Source organism: Kogia breviceps, chromosome 13 (genome assembly GCF_026419965.1).
Source record: "Kogia breviceps isolate mKogBre1 chromosome 13, mKogBre1 haplotype 1, whole genome shotgun sequence".
NCBI lineage: Eukaryota > Metazoa > Chordata > Mammalia > Artiodactyla > Physeteridae > Kogia > Kogia breviceps.
In genome coordinates, this window is record NC_081322.1 from 88,893,514 (window position 1) to 88,909,680 (window position 16,167).

Below are 16,167 nucleotides of genomic sequence, written 5' to 3' on the forward strand. Positions count from 1 at the left end.
GGGGACACGGGTTCGTGCCCCGGTCCGGGAAGATCCCACGTGCCGCGGAGCAACTAAGCCCGTGAGCCGTGGCCGCTGCGCCTGCGCGTCCGGAGCCTGTGCTCCGCAACGGGAGAGGCCACGGCAGTGAGAGGCCCGCGTACTGCAAAAAAAAAAAAAAAAAAAAAAAGTGGAGGCCAGAAGACAAGGGAATGACCAAAAAAACCCCACAGTATATAAACAAACAAACAAACTAGAATTCTATACCTGGTAAAAATATTATTCAAAATTGAAAGTGAAATAAAGATAGTCATTGACCAAAACTGAAAGGATTCCTCTCCAGCAAATCCATCCTATGAGAAATGCTAATAGAAATTTCCCAGATGGAACTCCAGACCTGAAGGAAAAGGTGGAGATTATCACATCACACATTGATGGTTTAAACCAAAAATAATAACCATTTGTAAGATATATATATATGTATGTATATATATATATTATAAAATGATAAAGAAGAATAAAGTTGGAGAGCTTACACTCCTTAAATTCAAGAATTATTACAAAGCAAGGCAGTAAGGGGCTTCCCTGGTAGCACAGTGGTTAAGAATCTACCTGCCAATGCAGAGGACATGGGCTCAAGCCCTGGCCCGGGAAGATCCCACATGCCGTGGAGCAACTAAGCCCATGCGTCACAACTACTGAGCCTGCGCTCTAGAGCCCGCAAGCCACAACCACTGAGCCCACGTGCCACAACTACTGAAGCCCGCACGCCTAGAACCCGTGCTCCGCAACAAGAGAGGCCACTGCAATGAGAAGCCAGCTCACCACAACAGAGTAGCCCCCGCTCGCCGCAACTAGAGAAAACCCAGGTGCAGCAATGAAGACCCAATGCAGCCAAAAATAAATTAATTAAAAAGCAAGGCAGTGAAACACTGGCATAAAGATAGGAAAACAGATCAATGGAACAGAATAGAAAGTCGAGCATAGACCCATACCTGTATGGCCAATTAATTGTTAACCAATGTAGAAAGGAACATTTTTTTTTAACCGTAGGTGGAACAACTAGACATCTCCATGGAAAAAAAAAATGAAAAGTAATCCCCTACATGATTCCATACTCAAAAAAAAAAAAAAAATGTATGGTACAGAGCAAACCTAAGTATAAAACTAAGAACCACACAAATTCTAGAAAACTTAGAGAATATCTTCACAATTTTGGGTGAAGGAACAAACTCCCTCACCACCTCCGACAGCCATCCCCAGGCCTGGCACAGAAGGCGTATTCAACACAGACTTGTGAAGGGAGGGAGGGAGGGCCGGGGCGGGGGTGCTTGGCAACAGCAGCGCGTGGCGCTTCGGGGTGACCCGCTAACTCGCTGTGGACACTCTGCAGGCCCATGAGCAGCTCTTACTCTTTCACGGTCCATTCACACCTCAGCACCTTGGTCGCTGCACCCTAAGCCCACCTCCACCTCAGCCTCCAGCCTCGGGTCCTTGTAAGGCAGGGAAAAAGCCATGTCTCCATCGCACACGGTCGTCGAGGAATCAGACCCTGCTTGGGGTTCTCACAGCTCTCCAGACCTTTCTCCTAGTACCATGGCAGGCCCCTCTGCGCGCCCCGCTCGGCCCGCCGTGGTCGCACGTGATGGGACCAGGGAAGTGCGCCCGACTTGCTTTGCTGGGCCAAGCACACGGGGAGCAAGTGGGGGCTCCACACTCGGATTTCCCGGGAGCATCTCTTGGCCCTCCACTCGCTGGCTGTGTGACCTGACCTTGGACAAGATATTATACTTCTCCGTACCTCCACCTGCTTTTCTGTAGAAAGAGGAGAGGTTTCTTAGGAGGTCAAAATGACACAAGCAATGTACTTAGAACAGCGATAGGCATATAACAAGCACCCAAAATGACAGCTGCTATCCTCGCCCGGGAATTTAAAACTGGGAGCCAGATCGGAGAGCTTTCTCTGGGCTGGCTGGAACTAAGTGATGTGTGTTTGGGTGCGGGAAGCGAGCGTCCTCTACCGTGTGGATTCTTCGTGGGATCTATGGGGGAGGGGAGTTTGGGAACCTTTATGAGGCCTTAGAATTGAACAGTTGTCTTTTCGTTTGATGTCCGGAGGTTTTTACACCTGAGTCAATGAAGATCCTGGTGAGTTAGCCGTACACCTTCCTTCTGAGTGGAAAAAGGGCAGTACTGAAAGGTTGGGAAGGCGGACCCTCCACCTCAAGGCCCTTCGCAAGCAGACCAGCTTTAGGAAAGAGGACACATGGGATTGAGGATCTGGGAAAATGTGTCCATTCACACTTTAGCCAGAGAAAGACGCTCTGCAGAGAAAACAGGTGTGTGTGCTCCTTTGCAGCCCTCATACCACATGGATCAGACGTCTTACAGGCCCCCTTCCCATGCACTCACCTATGGGACATTGCACCTTCTCACATGGAAGTGTCCAGCTGTAGGTTTTGTTTTGCTTTACTTGTATTTTTGGTTTTCTAAGGGATTTTGCTATTCCCATTAAGAAATGTCTTTGTAATTACAGTGCTTTCTTGTTTTTATTTTTATTTTTTTAATAAATTTATTTATTTTGGGTTGCATTGGATCTCTGTTGCTGTGCGGGGTTTCTCTAGTTGCGGTGAGCGGGGGGCTACTCTTCGTTGCGGTGCGCGGGCTTCTCATCGAGGTGGCTTCTCTTGTTGTGGAGGACGGGCTGTAAGCGCGTAGGCTTCAGTAGTTGTGGCACGTGGGCTCAGTGGTTGTGGCTCGTGGGCTCTAGAGAGCAGGTTCAGTAGTTGTGGCACAAGGGCTTAGTTGCTCCGCGGCATGTGGTATCTTCCCCGAGCAGGGATCGAACCCGTGTCCCCTGCATTGGCAGGCGGATTCTTAACCACTGCATCACAAGGGAAGCCCCCTTTCTTGTTTTTAAAGCCAAATTTTATTTTAAGAATAATGTTTGCTAACACAGGTCTTCTGTCCGTCCGTGGTAGACAGTAATTACAGGTTAAAATGCAGGGAAGGATAAAAGGGTGGTAAGCTGTCCTCTATCTATTTGTGGCCATCTTGTGCTGTCTCTACTGTCACCCAGGCTCAGATGCAGCGCCCCTCCCAACAATGTGAAATCCTCTTCAGATGCTGTCATTCCAATAATTTCTACTTCTCCTTTCCCTGGTGGCCTCTTTCCCTCCTCTTGTGTGACACGACCCTTCTCCTTTGTATGCTGTTGATGAAAATTCCTGGTGTCTTATAGGTTACGTTTCTTCTTGTTGATAGATTTCACAGCATTTTTCAATTGGCCGATGGGACAAACTGAGGCCCTGATGTGTGCTCAGGATAAAACAGATCCATTTTAACACCACCCAGTTTTTTCTTTCTCCACCTTGACAGATAAGGAACTTGAACTTCTGGAGTGGTAACTAACTTTCCTGGGGTCCCACCGCAAGGGAGGCAAGTGGACACTCATATCCAGGCCTATTGTACCATGTTGCAGCTCCTTGTGCCATGCGGCTGCCCCTGCCCCACTGCACAGCTGAAAAGATGCTATTTGGTATATTAAAATGTGAACTCCTTGAATTTGAACTCTGGGTCACCTTTAGAAACTCAACCATGTCAAAGCCCTAAGTAGAAGGTCCCTGGGGTCAGGACTGTGTGACTCCGTCTCCCCGCAGCCCCCAGCGTGGGGCAGGGCCACGTCCCCCCTAGGTGCTCCGGGGGACGACACTCCTCGATAAGCCTCAGCGTCCGAGTCCCAGTGGACCCAGGCTCCCCTTCGTCTACAGACCAGTCATTGCTCATTCGCGCTCTGTAAGGCCTGGGAAGGGACGGGGGCTGGGGAAGGTGCTCGGAATATAGCCCCAGCCTTCAGAGAGCAGTCAGGGTGATGGAGGAGACAGACAAGCTTCCCGGGAAACACCTGCACTTACAGGATCCCGGGATCGCAGCGCGTACCATCCACCCCTCACCTCCTCGCCTAAGAGCCCTCACCCTTCTCCAGTAGACCTCACGCCTGGGGCCAGACCACTGAGGCCAGTTTACTTCCCAGTCCTACTTGGGCAGTGGTTTTTTTGTTTTTGTTTTTGTTTTTTTGCTGTACGCGGGCCTCTCACCGCTGTGGCCTCTTCCGTTGCGGAGCACAGGCTCCGGACGCGCAGGCCCAGCGGCCACGGCTCACGGGCCCAGCCGCTCCGCGGCACGTGGGATCCTCCCGGACCGGGGCACGAACCCGCGTCCCCTGCATCGGCAGGCGGACCCTCAACCGCTGCGCCACCAGGGAAGCCCCTGGGCAGTGGTTTTTAAAAACATATTCTTCCAATACTTTTATATCAAGAAATCTTCTGATCTGGGGTATTTCTACATGAGTCGCAATAAAACCCAGTAGGAATAAAACCCAGAAAAACTTTAAGTGGCAGATAGTTTACAAGAAGCACGCCTCACTTGGAAAGCAGGCGCGCACGCGCACTAAAAATACAGCCCTTGACGCTTCCATTCTAAGTTTACACTCTTAGAAAGCAGAGGTTCAGAACATCAAGCTTGAACCAGTAGGATTAAAATAAGGATTAAAGTAAGGATTCTGCCACTAGATGGAGAAATTGCCCCAGTCTAGCACAAGCACGGTTCTGGCTCGCTGCAGGAAAGATATTTACAAGTGCCATATTGTTCAAATGACTGTGGCAACTACACCTTACATTTACAAACTGTAACATTTTGTCAATTCATTTTATGTGTTTTTGCTTGAATGGGGTAGACATCCCATATTAATCTTTATGGCATCTGTATGTTCTACATTCTGCCATTACCATATTCATGACTCAGTGCTGACTACTTAACTCTCTCGATATTCATTTAACATTGTTTGCATTTTGTGGCAATTAGCATCGAGTAAATAAACATATGCAAATTTCACTTCCAGTCCTTCAACTGATTCGGTAGAATATTAAAGTCTGGAACAGACTGAAAGCTTCTGCAGGACAGTCTTAACCACCAGCTATATAATGAACAGCAAAATCTCATTCCGAACGAGGAGAAGTCTGAATAATAAGTAGACCAACCAAATTTTGCACGTTGCCTTTATTTTGCAGAAAATGCTTTCTGCTGATTGTCTTTGGCTACATTGTCAGGAGAAAAATATAAACAGTTGTAGGTTTAACAGTACAAGAGATTAGCTACGCACGCGTAAAATAAACACATTCTAGTGGGCACAGCTGGACGTTTCCATTTTAACTACAAGCTGCCGTCCTCAACTATGATTTAATTCTGTCTTTCACAGCTCAGCTCCAACTGTGAGCCCTGCCACAAAGGGGACCTGAAGGCTACTTGAAAGCAACAAGGAAGAGAATTTAAAGTGTGCTTTTTATCTCACTAGAGTAGGGCCAGTGGAGTTTACATACTGATATGCCAGAGTGACCTACGTGCTGTTGGAGAAACAAAGTTCCTGCATGCTAGCAAGTCGTTTTTACTGTGAATCACGGCGAGTTAGGTCAACGGCGTTGCTTGTACACTTGAATTCACCTGCAGCACACGAGGACCCAGGACGGCACTGCCAGCACCCAGGATGAACAAAGGTGGTGTCAGTGGGGCTCTCGATAAGTAGCAGAACGTGTATTCTCCTCTTATTTAAAGTGAGGTTAACGGGCCTTATTCCCTGCCCCTGCCCCATGAGCCTACCGATCAAATCAAGACTTGCTGCCACGAGAAAGTCATTGCATCTTTAAGACACAGGCTCCGCTCACATGGACGGAGGTGACACGGGCGTCCACGAGGCGAGGAGGCGGGCTTGGGCCGAGGCATCGTACTGGCTGTCGGCAGTATCTGTGGCCGTGCAGGCCCCTTCGTACAGTGGGGATCCCGAGGAGGAGGGAGCCGAGACTGGATGGAGAGAAGCGGAGGGGGCAGAAGAGCCTCGAAAGAACTGGGCTCCCAGCCCATTGGACATCCCTGCCGTCTGGGCACCGGGGGTGATGGTACCGTTGCTCACGGACCACAGGCTGGGGTACTGACTGAAATGGAAAAATGGAAAAACAGACAAGTCAGAGACCCGGGGAGGGGCTCCAGATCAGCTGCAGGAGGAGAAAACAAACCCTCCAAAGCCCGCTCCCGATCAGTGGGTTATAGGGCAGCTTTCTTTCAAACGGGCCGCTTCCTCTGTGCTGTTAAACCACACTCTTGAGTTGACGTGCGTAGAAGTTATTGTCTCATGTATTAACAATGAACAAAATCATTAGGGCAAAACCAATAGCTAAAAAGGCTGCTGACGTAGACATCACTCCTGGCAGAGCAAAATACTCCAGCTTTGAGCCCATGTTCAGAGTCCAACATTCTCAGATATACTGACTCAGATGTTTCAGAGGCTGTGCTTAAGCATCTGTGAAGCAGCATGCCCCCCACCCTGCAGTGATTCCTTCGAGGGAGACGACACGCTTCTCCAACACCACGTGGTGGAGGGTGAGCCGCCAGGGGCTGCCCTACGGGCTCCACATCTCGGCGCGCGTTAGCCAGCCTGAGCCACGTTAGAAGGAAGTGCGCCAGCGGTGAGACCCGGAAGCAAACCCCGATTAATTAATTAGCTTTATCACGTTAGCCCTGTTCTGCGACCACCTCTGAGGCTCTGTTTCCCCGTCTCTGAAAGAAGCAATTGGAAATGGGTATTAAACCCCCCAGTCCGGGAACACAGGCTTGAATAGCGTTACACTAGGGTACAATTTTGTTTCAGGAAAATGTGTGTCTCTTACAGTAGAATCCGTTTATAAATGAATCAGGAGACCTTACGCTGTCTCGGGCTATACAGTTTACCAAGCCATGTCCTGCACTTCAGATGCATTTGAACGTGCAAACAGGCCTGAGTTAAGTGAGGTAGGTTACCACCCCCATTTTACAGATGCAAAGAAACAAGGCTCCAAGATGCACTGACATCCTCTAACATCCTCGCGGTGGTGGGGGGCGGGGGCTTTGTAACCTACAGATCATCCAATTTACAGCAGTTTTCTAGGTGCCTTCAGAGCCCTGGAAGAGCCTGCTGATTATGTATTGCTTGCTTTATTTTTAACAGTAGACAATTAGATTCTTATTTTCAAGGAATCGTTTCCTAAAAATAAAGAATTAAGATCTTAGGCAAATAGCGATATTCTACACACAGAAACTGCGTTGCTTTCGAGGTCAAGATGCCTTGTCTACAGACTCAGTCTGCTGTAAGCCAACTTGTCCACTCATTTATTATCTTTGAGCCCATTTCCTCATTAGAAAATATGGACTGACCTCTAGCTTTGTTATTTTAGTTCTCTATTATAATAGTCCTATGAAGAAATGCAATACATTTACCGACCGGCTTGGTTTCTTTAAGCCAATCTCCCTCTATGTAATTTTCAAGTTAAGAAAATAGTCATCATTCTTTACAAGTTTTACCCAGCATATACGTTAAGAACATTGATTCTATACCCACAGAAATCCAACAGAGTTATTTCCTTAATATAAATCTGCCTGTCAAAAAAGGTTCTGGAAACAGTTCTGCAAAATTCACCTACTGACCCCAACAACTCTGTAAAGACAGGCCGAGGCTGGGGTTATTTAGAGCCCTTTTCTTGAAGAAACAAGGCTCACGAGACTTGCCCACCACAAGAACTAGTAAACAGCGAAGCCAGGATGGGGTTCCTGGTTCCCTTGCATTACAGCCCGGCTCCCATCCAGCCTGAGGGAGCCGCGGGTCTTCCCAGAGGACGGGCTGAGGCAGGGACTCACAGCCGTCAGGTAACCTGGGGCCCCCGGACACACCCGGCGAAACGGTCAAGCTATAAACAAAAACCCAACACCCGTAAGCGAAGGGCAGAATAGAGGCCAGTGAGTGAGGTGGCTGACGTCATAGGCGCTCGGAGCTTCCAGGAAAGTTTGCAACATTCCCCAGACATACATTACCTAGAGCCCGTAGGAGGACCCGTATTCGGACTCACGGGGAGCACGCTGGTGTGGGCAGGCATTCCAAGGCTGGACCAGTTGTCGTGGGATGGGAGCATGGACAAACATGCAGAGGAACTGTCAGAATAGGCTACGGGACGTAAGAAAGTGTCATTACTGATGGGATCTTCCAAGAGTGACAAAATGCACCGAAATACTACCAAGAGCTGGAGCTACCCAACGTTGGACACAAACTGTGTGCGATATTAAGCAGAGCAAACAGTCCACTAGCCTGCTAAACTGGTCATCAAAGGCTAATACTTATGGTCAAATGTATATATTTGAATACATTCCAGTACCCAGGCTTTTTCTTTATCATGAGATCAATAGCTGCCCTGTAGAAATGGAATTCTACAATCACATGATTGAGGATTAATTACCTTTAAAAATAAAATCAACGTCATTTGAACCTGGCTTTTCCCCAAAGGATTATTTCTTAAGAATTAAAAGGGTTTTAGAAAGGCGGCAAAATTTAAACTATGATCTTTTAGCCTCTGGTTGGGCAACTATTTCCTTCCCAAATAAGCTCCTTTCATTTCAGATCAGCTTTGATTGCTTCATTGTTTTATGGTCTGCATTAGCTCTTTCCCTCCCTTTGGAGCCAGACAAAATGAAGTCTGGGCATCCATGGTGTTAGAGAGAATCAGGTCCAGGGATCTTCCCGGTCTGGCCCGCTGATCACAAGACTCAAGCCTGAACCAGGGTCGCCTGGGGGCTTGTCAAACCACAAAGTGCTGGGCCCACCCCTAGAGCTTCTGATTCTCTAAATCTGGGGGCTTTTCAGATGCTACTGGGGCTGCTGACCCGGGTACCATACTTGGAGAGACACACGTGTGTCAGTCAAGCTAGTAACTCGAGTGCCTGGCTGGCCTGACATCATCACTTTCGAAGGGTTCATAAAATATCCAAACCTGGGCGCCTAGACATGGGCCCACTGTCCTGGAGTAAGAACGCTGGAGCAATAGCGGTCCCATTCAGCGCCACAGGCCCCCTGGACTGGACGTCTCTGTGGTCGAGCCACAGCAGTGACGTGGACATGAAAAGAAGGTCCCTCTTGAGCCCATGAAGAGCCTGGAGCCCTGCACACTGTCTTTCCCTTTCCGGAGGTCTTCCCGCCACCCCCAAAGCCCGGGCCGACTTCCGCTCAGGACTTACTTGGAGAATTGTTCCGATGTGAGTAAGGGCTGGGGTAGGGGGCTGGGCGGTGGTTCCTCAGGGCCGGGTACCTTTCACAGCCGTGCGTGGAGGGAAGAGAGAGGGGGCCTCCAAACTGAGGGTGAGGGGTGGTAGGTGGACACAGGGTGCTGGTTCCAGGAATCAACCACCCCCCTGCTGTGAGAGAAGAATGCTGAGAGCCTGACTTTTGCATCACTTCCATCATTTAAAGGACAGGAGGGGGGCTTCCCTGGTGGCGCGGTGGTCGGGAGTCCGCCTGCCGGTGCGGGGGACGCGGGTTCGTGCCCCGGTCCGGGAGGATCCCACGTGCCGCGGAGCGGCTGGGCCCGTGAGCCGTGGCCGCTGCGCCTGCGCGTCCGGAGCCTGTGCTCCGCAACGGGAGACGCCACGACAGTGAGAGGCCCGCGTACCGCAAAAAAAAAAAAAAAAAAAAAAAAGGACAGGAGGGGAAGCCCGCAGAGGTCCAGCGCTTAGCGCTCCGAACTCTCGCTGCCGAAGACCGGGTTCACCCCGGTCAGGGAACTACGATCCCACGGACTGAGCGGCATGGCCCCCCCAAAACCCCAAAACACCCAAACAAACAAAAACTACCAAAAGACAGGAGGGCAGAGGCCAGGAAACGGTGGGTCTCTTGCTCGGGATTCGTGAACACCGAGGACGCAGCGGGGTCTTCAGGTGCCACGGGCTGGCCAAGGTTTCTAAACCCACAGGACAGCCGAGGCCCTGGGAGACTGACCCCGACCTCAGCCAAGCCTGAGGCCTCCTGAACACACACACCCCCCCCAATCCTCCTGGCCTCTTACAGGATGTTCCATTCCCCCAGGCAGGTTAGCTTTCAGGGCCTAACTGCTGAGCTTGAATATAATGTAAACAGAGACAGAATTCAGATGCAGAGCCAGGCGCATTCAGGGACACCCAGGGTCCGTCCCCCTCCTCCCACCCCACACACCGTCACGTCACACCGAGGGGCTACTGTCCTGGCTGGAGGGGCACCCACGTCCATCCGGCTCACCTTTCTTCTGCTTTAGGCCCACACTCTCCCCGCCTTACACATCAATCAGCAAATTGTTCCAACGTGGCCCCGCCCTCCCTTAAAACTCCAATTTCTTCTCCATTTCCTTTTCAACTTTAAAAAAGAAATCAGAAAAACCACCACTAGGAGGCCAACGACTCTGGCTCCAATTCCCAAACTACAAACAGTACTTCAGACGACATTCAAATGAGGGGAAGGTCCAGACGTGGCCACAAAGTTTGGGCTCCAAAGCAGTCGTTCATATTCTGCTGTAATGACGCGGCAGCCCGTGAGCCACTGAGGAGCGTTGTTTGTGAAATTAGTCCATAAGGTGACAAGAAGGGGGGAAAGAAGAAGGAAGGGAGGGAGGGAGGAAGAAAGAGAAATAGAAAAAGAAAGAAATACACACAGTTTGAGGAGGCTGCCGTGCTGACTCGTCCAGACTCCCGAAGTGTGCAGCAAGCCCTAACTTTCCTCCCTGAGGGTCCCCTCCCTGCATGGAGAGGAGGGCTAGACACAGCCTTCCCTCCTTACAGACTCTGCGGCAGACCTGCATCACTTCGCTGGCTTATGGAACTCCTAAAGGAAGCTAGGCTTAAAGCAGACTTTCCCGTCCTACGCTCCACTGTTTCCAGCGTGAGCTGATGGGCCATTCCCAGAACCGAAGGAGGCTAAGGGGGAAACCACACGTGATCAGAAGCAACGTTCCAAACGTGGTCCTTCAGTTCTCAGTCATTAAGAAAAAGAGAAACCATCTCAAGGTGGACCTAAGAGGCGGGCTCTCCCCTTGCCCTACACAGCAGGGTGTAAACACCCATCAAGGTCTCAGGCATCCATCCAGGCCATGGCTGGAGCTGCCTTGGAGCACAGCGAAAGAACCCCAGTCAATTCTCCCCCAGGCTTCTCTGTCAGGAGTCCTGTGGGCCGGGGGAGCATCCGCGAGCCCCAGACGGAGCAGAGGGCGAGGACCAGTAGTAACAGCATCAACACACAGGGCCAGGTGCCTTGCACGGCAGAGGGCAATGTGCTTCCCAAGCGGCCCCAGAAGCTCCGTCCGCGCCATCCCCAGCTTCCAGCTCCCAGCAGGCTATAGCCCCCGAAACAAGGCACATCTGGCCAGAGCGCAACAAACCGTACATGGGGAGTGCCCCGGTTGCTGGCCGTCTCCAGGTTCTCCCATCGTGTCCTTGGGATCGCTTCTGCCAAAGAAGGGCAGCGAATTGTCAAGGAGGACGTTCAGAACATAGTGTCTGGAGCAATAGCTCACGTTTCTGCACACTTCTTTGCTCACGGGGTATAGTTAGAATTCTCTCACCTCTCCTTTGCGTCAAGGAAAGCTTTTGCAAATGGATTGTATTGAATTTTAAGAGCTGTGATCTGAAAAACAAGAAGTTGCCTTTACTACTGTTGCTCATTTGCCAGAGGATTTAATTTGGCACCAAGAAACCAGGAACCACCAGCACCCCCTTTAAATATTCAAATATAATCAGATTTATTTCCAGGTACATCCTTCTACGTGGATCTGAAGTAGCTGAGTAACCATCATATTTTATAAAGAAGAGCACAATTATGAAAAGCTTTTAAATGCTGATTTTCCGAGTGGAATTCACAGTAAGTTTAACCTACTGCTGACAACATTCTGTGTGCATCGACCAGACAGGGCTCAAAACATAGCCCGGGTCTGCTTAGGAATAGTGACTGCTAGTTTTAGTTGGCAGTCAACACTGACAACTCGACCAGCTAATCACAAACCGCCTGTACTTTGGGGTCAGACTTAGATATGGATTTACAGGCACTAACCTGTATTCTGTATCTAGTTGACTCTGCACGCCACAGATTTGGAGGGATGCCCCCAGCCCTCTGAGGAGGATTCCCAGAGTAAGGAGAGGCCCCCCCTTTCTCTGAAGTCCTGTTCTTACATTCTTACAGTCCTTTAACCTAAATGTTTTATTCATCTTTTCATTTTGAGGCTTTAGTGGATGCTTCGAGTTTTGGACACTTTTATGGAAAACTAAAGGGGAAAGTGCTTGAACGAGTACTTATTTTAAAACTTTTCTCCCGCTGTCCCAATTTTATAGGTACGGTAAGTTACTTGAAAAGGCATTAATTATCCGTCTGAAAGTACGATAATCACACAGGCTCTTGGCATTCGCGGGCATCTCCAGCAAAGCACTCTCCAGACCGATGGCTGCCCGCGCCCCTCTCACCTCTTCATTCTGATAAGCGGTCACCGCTATGAACTGGGTCTCCGGGAAGCAGTGGCTGGTTATCATGCGCTGCGGACCCCCAACTCTCACGATGTGGATTCGAGGCTCATACTTATGTAAGGAGTTCAACATGATCTGAGGGACATAAACACGGGAACGGTGATCTCAAAGTCCTACCGTTAAGACAGCAAAACATCCATTTGTCCTGCTGAGGAGGAGAAAAATACATCCAAGATGCAGAAAATCCTGCGGCTCACAGGAAAATGTCTTTCCTGTTGAAGTTGGTAGGTTTCCCACTAGGTGCTGCTCTCACGACTAGTTTGGAAAAGGAATGTGAGATGCTGCACGCCATTAAAGGCAATGAGGGCCCATCACGAAACGCTTTGACCTGGTCGAGTAGAGTTCTAACGCTTCCAGGGCAGCTGCAGACAGCTTTAAATGCCTGAGCGAGATCGCAGCTTACGGGAACACCGGGTCTCCCAGTAACAATCCCCAAGTAAAGACGTTCTGTAGAAAAGGACACATTTACAAGTTTGTTCAGACTCCACGCAGTAAATATGTGGACATATTCAGCTCTAAAGCGACCGTTTACTATCACGACTGATATTTTCTCTTCCCCTAGGAAAGTTGAGGGCCAGGACGCAGAAGTTCTCCCAAACTTGAGGTCTGCCCGAGTGTTCAAAGGGGAGGCTATGCACCCGCTATGCGCCCTCTCCTGGCTCTCTAGGCCTCGGTGTTACCGTCGTCAGTTTACTATAAACAACACTGCAGGCTGAACGGAGGAAAGCAGATGTCACCTCCGTGCACGCAGCGCCCTTCCGAGGCTCCCGGGGACGAGGCGCGGAGTCTCGGGGCCCCTCCTCGCGTCGTCCGCCGCCCCGTGCCCGCACCCCATGACGCCTACCTGGCCCCCTCCATTGAGCTTGTTGGTGAGCTTGACTTTGCTGAAGGAGACCGGCGCCTTCATCCAGTGCGCCCCGAAGTTGGGCGAGTCGGGATGGATGTAGACGCAGCTGGGCGCCTGCGGCTCAGGCTTGCCCCCTGGCACCCACTCCCCGTTCACGTACTTCCAGCGGTGGTTGTCGGCCGCCACAAAGTCCAGCAGGAAGGAGTACATGGCGTTGGGGTCCAGGCCAGACACGTTCACCTTCAGCACCGGGAACATCCTCCTGGAAAGGAAGGAGCGCAGCGGGAGGACCCCGGACCCGACCCGTGAGAACGAAGAAGGCAGGGGCATCTGCATTTGGAGCAAAGAGGAGCCCCCTTGGGAACTTACAAAGGGGACGCCCGAGCTCCCCGCTTCCCAGGACTCTCCTGGATCCACAGGCGCCCTCCTCACGACCCCCCGGCCTCCAGAGGCAGGGCGGGAGAGGACCTGGCAGAGGGTTGCAGCACCCGGGTCCTGCCCGCGGGGCAAGCGTGGGCGAGGCGCGGCTAGGCGGGGGGGGGGTGTCTCCCGGGAGCCCCTCCTGCCCAGAAGAGTGAGGGTCACGCGAAGAAGTCCCAGAGGGACACTTAGGGCCCACGAGGGTCTGTTCCCCAGTCTGAGCGGAAATGAGCGAAACGACCGGGAGAGAGTGTTGGAAGGTAAGGAACTTTCCAGCCCGGCCGCCCGGGCCGCCCGAGCGCGTGGCGCACGCCGGTTGGCGCGCGCCTACCTGCCGTTCTTGGTCACGATCATCTCGTTGGTGAGCTCCTTGAAGCGCAGCCACAGCTCGCTCTCCTCCAGGCCCACGCGCAGCTCGCGTTCCGTGGGGTCGCCCTTCTCGCTGCCCGCCTGCAACTCGCTCTCCACGGCGCTCAGCAGGTGGTCCACTCGGTACTGCAGGCTCTTCCCCGCGCCCTCGGTGCCGGGGGAGCTCATCGTCCCGCCCGCCCCTCCCCGCCGCCCCCCGAAGCCCCGACTTGCTACCCGAGAGCCACCTTCGCCCCAGGACGCGGCCGCTCTTCCAGGAAGAGGGGCCGCTCGGCCAAGACCTGCGACGGCGCCCGGCTGCCAGCACAGAGCCGGGAGGAGGGCGCGGAGAGAGGCCGGGGGGAGGGGCGGGGGAGAGGGGTGGGGGAAGGTTATTCCACTTGAACTCCCGCAAGGAGCTACCCGAGGAGGTCTCCGGGGAGAGAAAATCGCCCCTCGGCATAAATAGAGCCTCGAGAGCCGCCGAGGGGGCGCGGCGGATTGGGCCGCGCGCCCTTTGAAGTGCCGGGGCCGCTGCCCATTGGCCGCGAGCGGCCATATCAGACTCAGCCGGGCGCGCCGCGGAGGCGGGGGCCGACAATGGGCTCCCGCGCCTGCTCTCTGTCAACCCGGAGCCAGGCCCCGCGAGCCCCGGCGCAGCGCCTGCGCCTCCGCCCTCCTCCAGATGTTTGCACCTCCATCAAAGCGGCCGGGCTGGCCCCGAAGGCCGGGAGGGGACGGGGGCCGGACGGGGTGGGGATGGACGGGACCGGGAGGGCTCCCGAGCTCGCCCCGGCACGCACCTCGCCGAGGGGTTGCCCGGCCGCCCCCCCCCCTCTCTCTCTCTCTCTCTCTCTCTCTCTCTCTCTCTCTCTCTCTCTCTCTCTCAGCGCACCCGGGACCCCGCAGGTGTGCCAGCCTGGAGTCGCCCCGCGGCTCCCACCTGCGCCCGCGCCGGTGTCCGTCCCTCGCCAGCGACCGTCGCGCACAGCCCCGCTTAAGGGCGCGCCCCGTGCCTAGCCCGGGCCGGGCTGGTCTCCGCTCCTCCGAAGGCTCAGCCCGCCACCGAGCCCGGCCCCGTCCCGACGCGTCCCTCGGCCCGCGGCGCTTCAGGTGACTCCGCTATAACCCCCACGACCGTGGATCAGCCCACGCGGCGTCCCCCGTTCTCCGCAGCCCTCGCCCGTCTGGAAAGAGAGCGCCCACGCTCGGGGTCTCTGCCCGCGGGCCCATCCAGCTCCCCAGAGGGAGACAGGCCGAAGTCAACCAAACGACCCCTTTGGGGAGGTTTCCTCGCTCCCCCCTTATCCAAGCAGGACTTGGAGGACGAGGTCTGTGCGTGCACTGGGTGTAACCCGAGAGCTGGCTCCACGTCTGTGGGTTTCGGTCTCCGCTTTGGCGGAAGGTGGGAGGGGGCGGGGGCGGGCCCGGCGGGTCCGGCGAGCCGGGTTCCAGGTGCGTCTCCCCACCCGGCCGGCCGCAGCGCCCAGCCGTGCGGGGCCCGAGTGGTTTATTACCTTTCGGGGAGAACCTCCGCGAGGAGAGCGAAGGAAAGGTGACAATGAGCAGGAAATCGTTCAGTAGGGTCTCTTCAGACGGCAACATTCCTCCTGAGACGGGAGCCCAGGAAAAGGGGGACGGCGGCGATGCTCGGCGCCGGGACGCGGTCTGCGCGCCTCGGAAAGGAGGGCGCGGGGTCCGCAGCCTCGGTCCCCCGCGTCTGCTCGGCGCGCACCCCACCCCACGCCCTCCGGGGAAAGCCGCGCATTGGCGGGGCACCCCTTCCGAACAACCCCGCGCCGTAGCAGGGGGGCCGGCTCTGCGCGGCGGTCGTGGAATCTGCGCCCCGCGCGGCCCGGGCCCGCTCCGGGGTCGAGATGCCGGGGACGGCGGGAGGGACCGCGAGCCCGCAGCCCCTGGGGAGGGGAGAGCGCGCTCCCCCGGCCCCCTTTCCGCCCGCCCCTCTCCGGACGGGGCCTGCGGAGTCGCGAGGCCCGGCGCCCCCCGCCACTGTCGCATCCCTCGGTTTCTTTTGTTGTCTAGGATGCAAGGAGACGCCCGGGGAGCTGAGCCGAGGGGGAAAGTTTCCTCCTGGAAAGAGGCACCGAAAGGACCTCACTTGCTCCCGGCACCCGGACCCTGCTGAGTCGCCTTCCACCCGGCTCTTCGGGCCATAGGCTTTG

General features: G+C 53.9%; 1 protein-coding gene across 1 annotated transcript; it reads right to left on the bottom strand.

The window, feature by feature from the left end:
• Nucleotides 1-5,695: 5,695 nt before the first annotated feature.
• TBXT (T-box transcription factor T) lies at nt 5,696-14,173 on the bottom strand. The gene is made up of 9 exons (XM_067011481.1): nt 13,968-14,173; nt 13,214-13,478; nt 12,310-12,444; nt 11,418-11,479; nt 11,235-11,301; nt 10,901-10,956; nt 9,070-9,218; nt 7,876-8,005; nt 5,696-5,966 (listed from the first exon to the last, which is right to left on the bottom strand). The coding sequence occupies exons 1-9, from the start codon at nt 14,171-14,173 to the stop codon at nt 5,696-5,698; spliced, it is 1,341 nt and encodes a 446-aa protein (XP_066867582.1).
• Between the last annotated feature and the right edge of the window lie 1,994 nt (nt 14,174-16,167).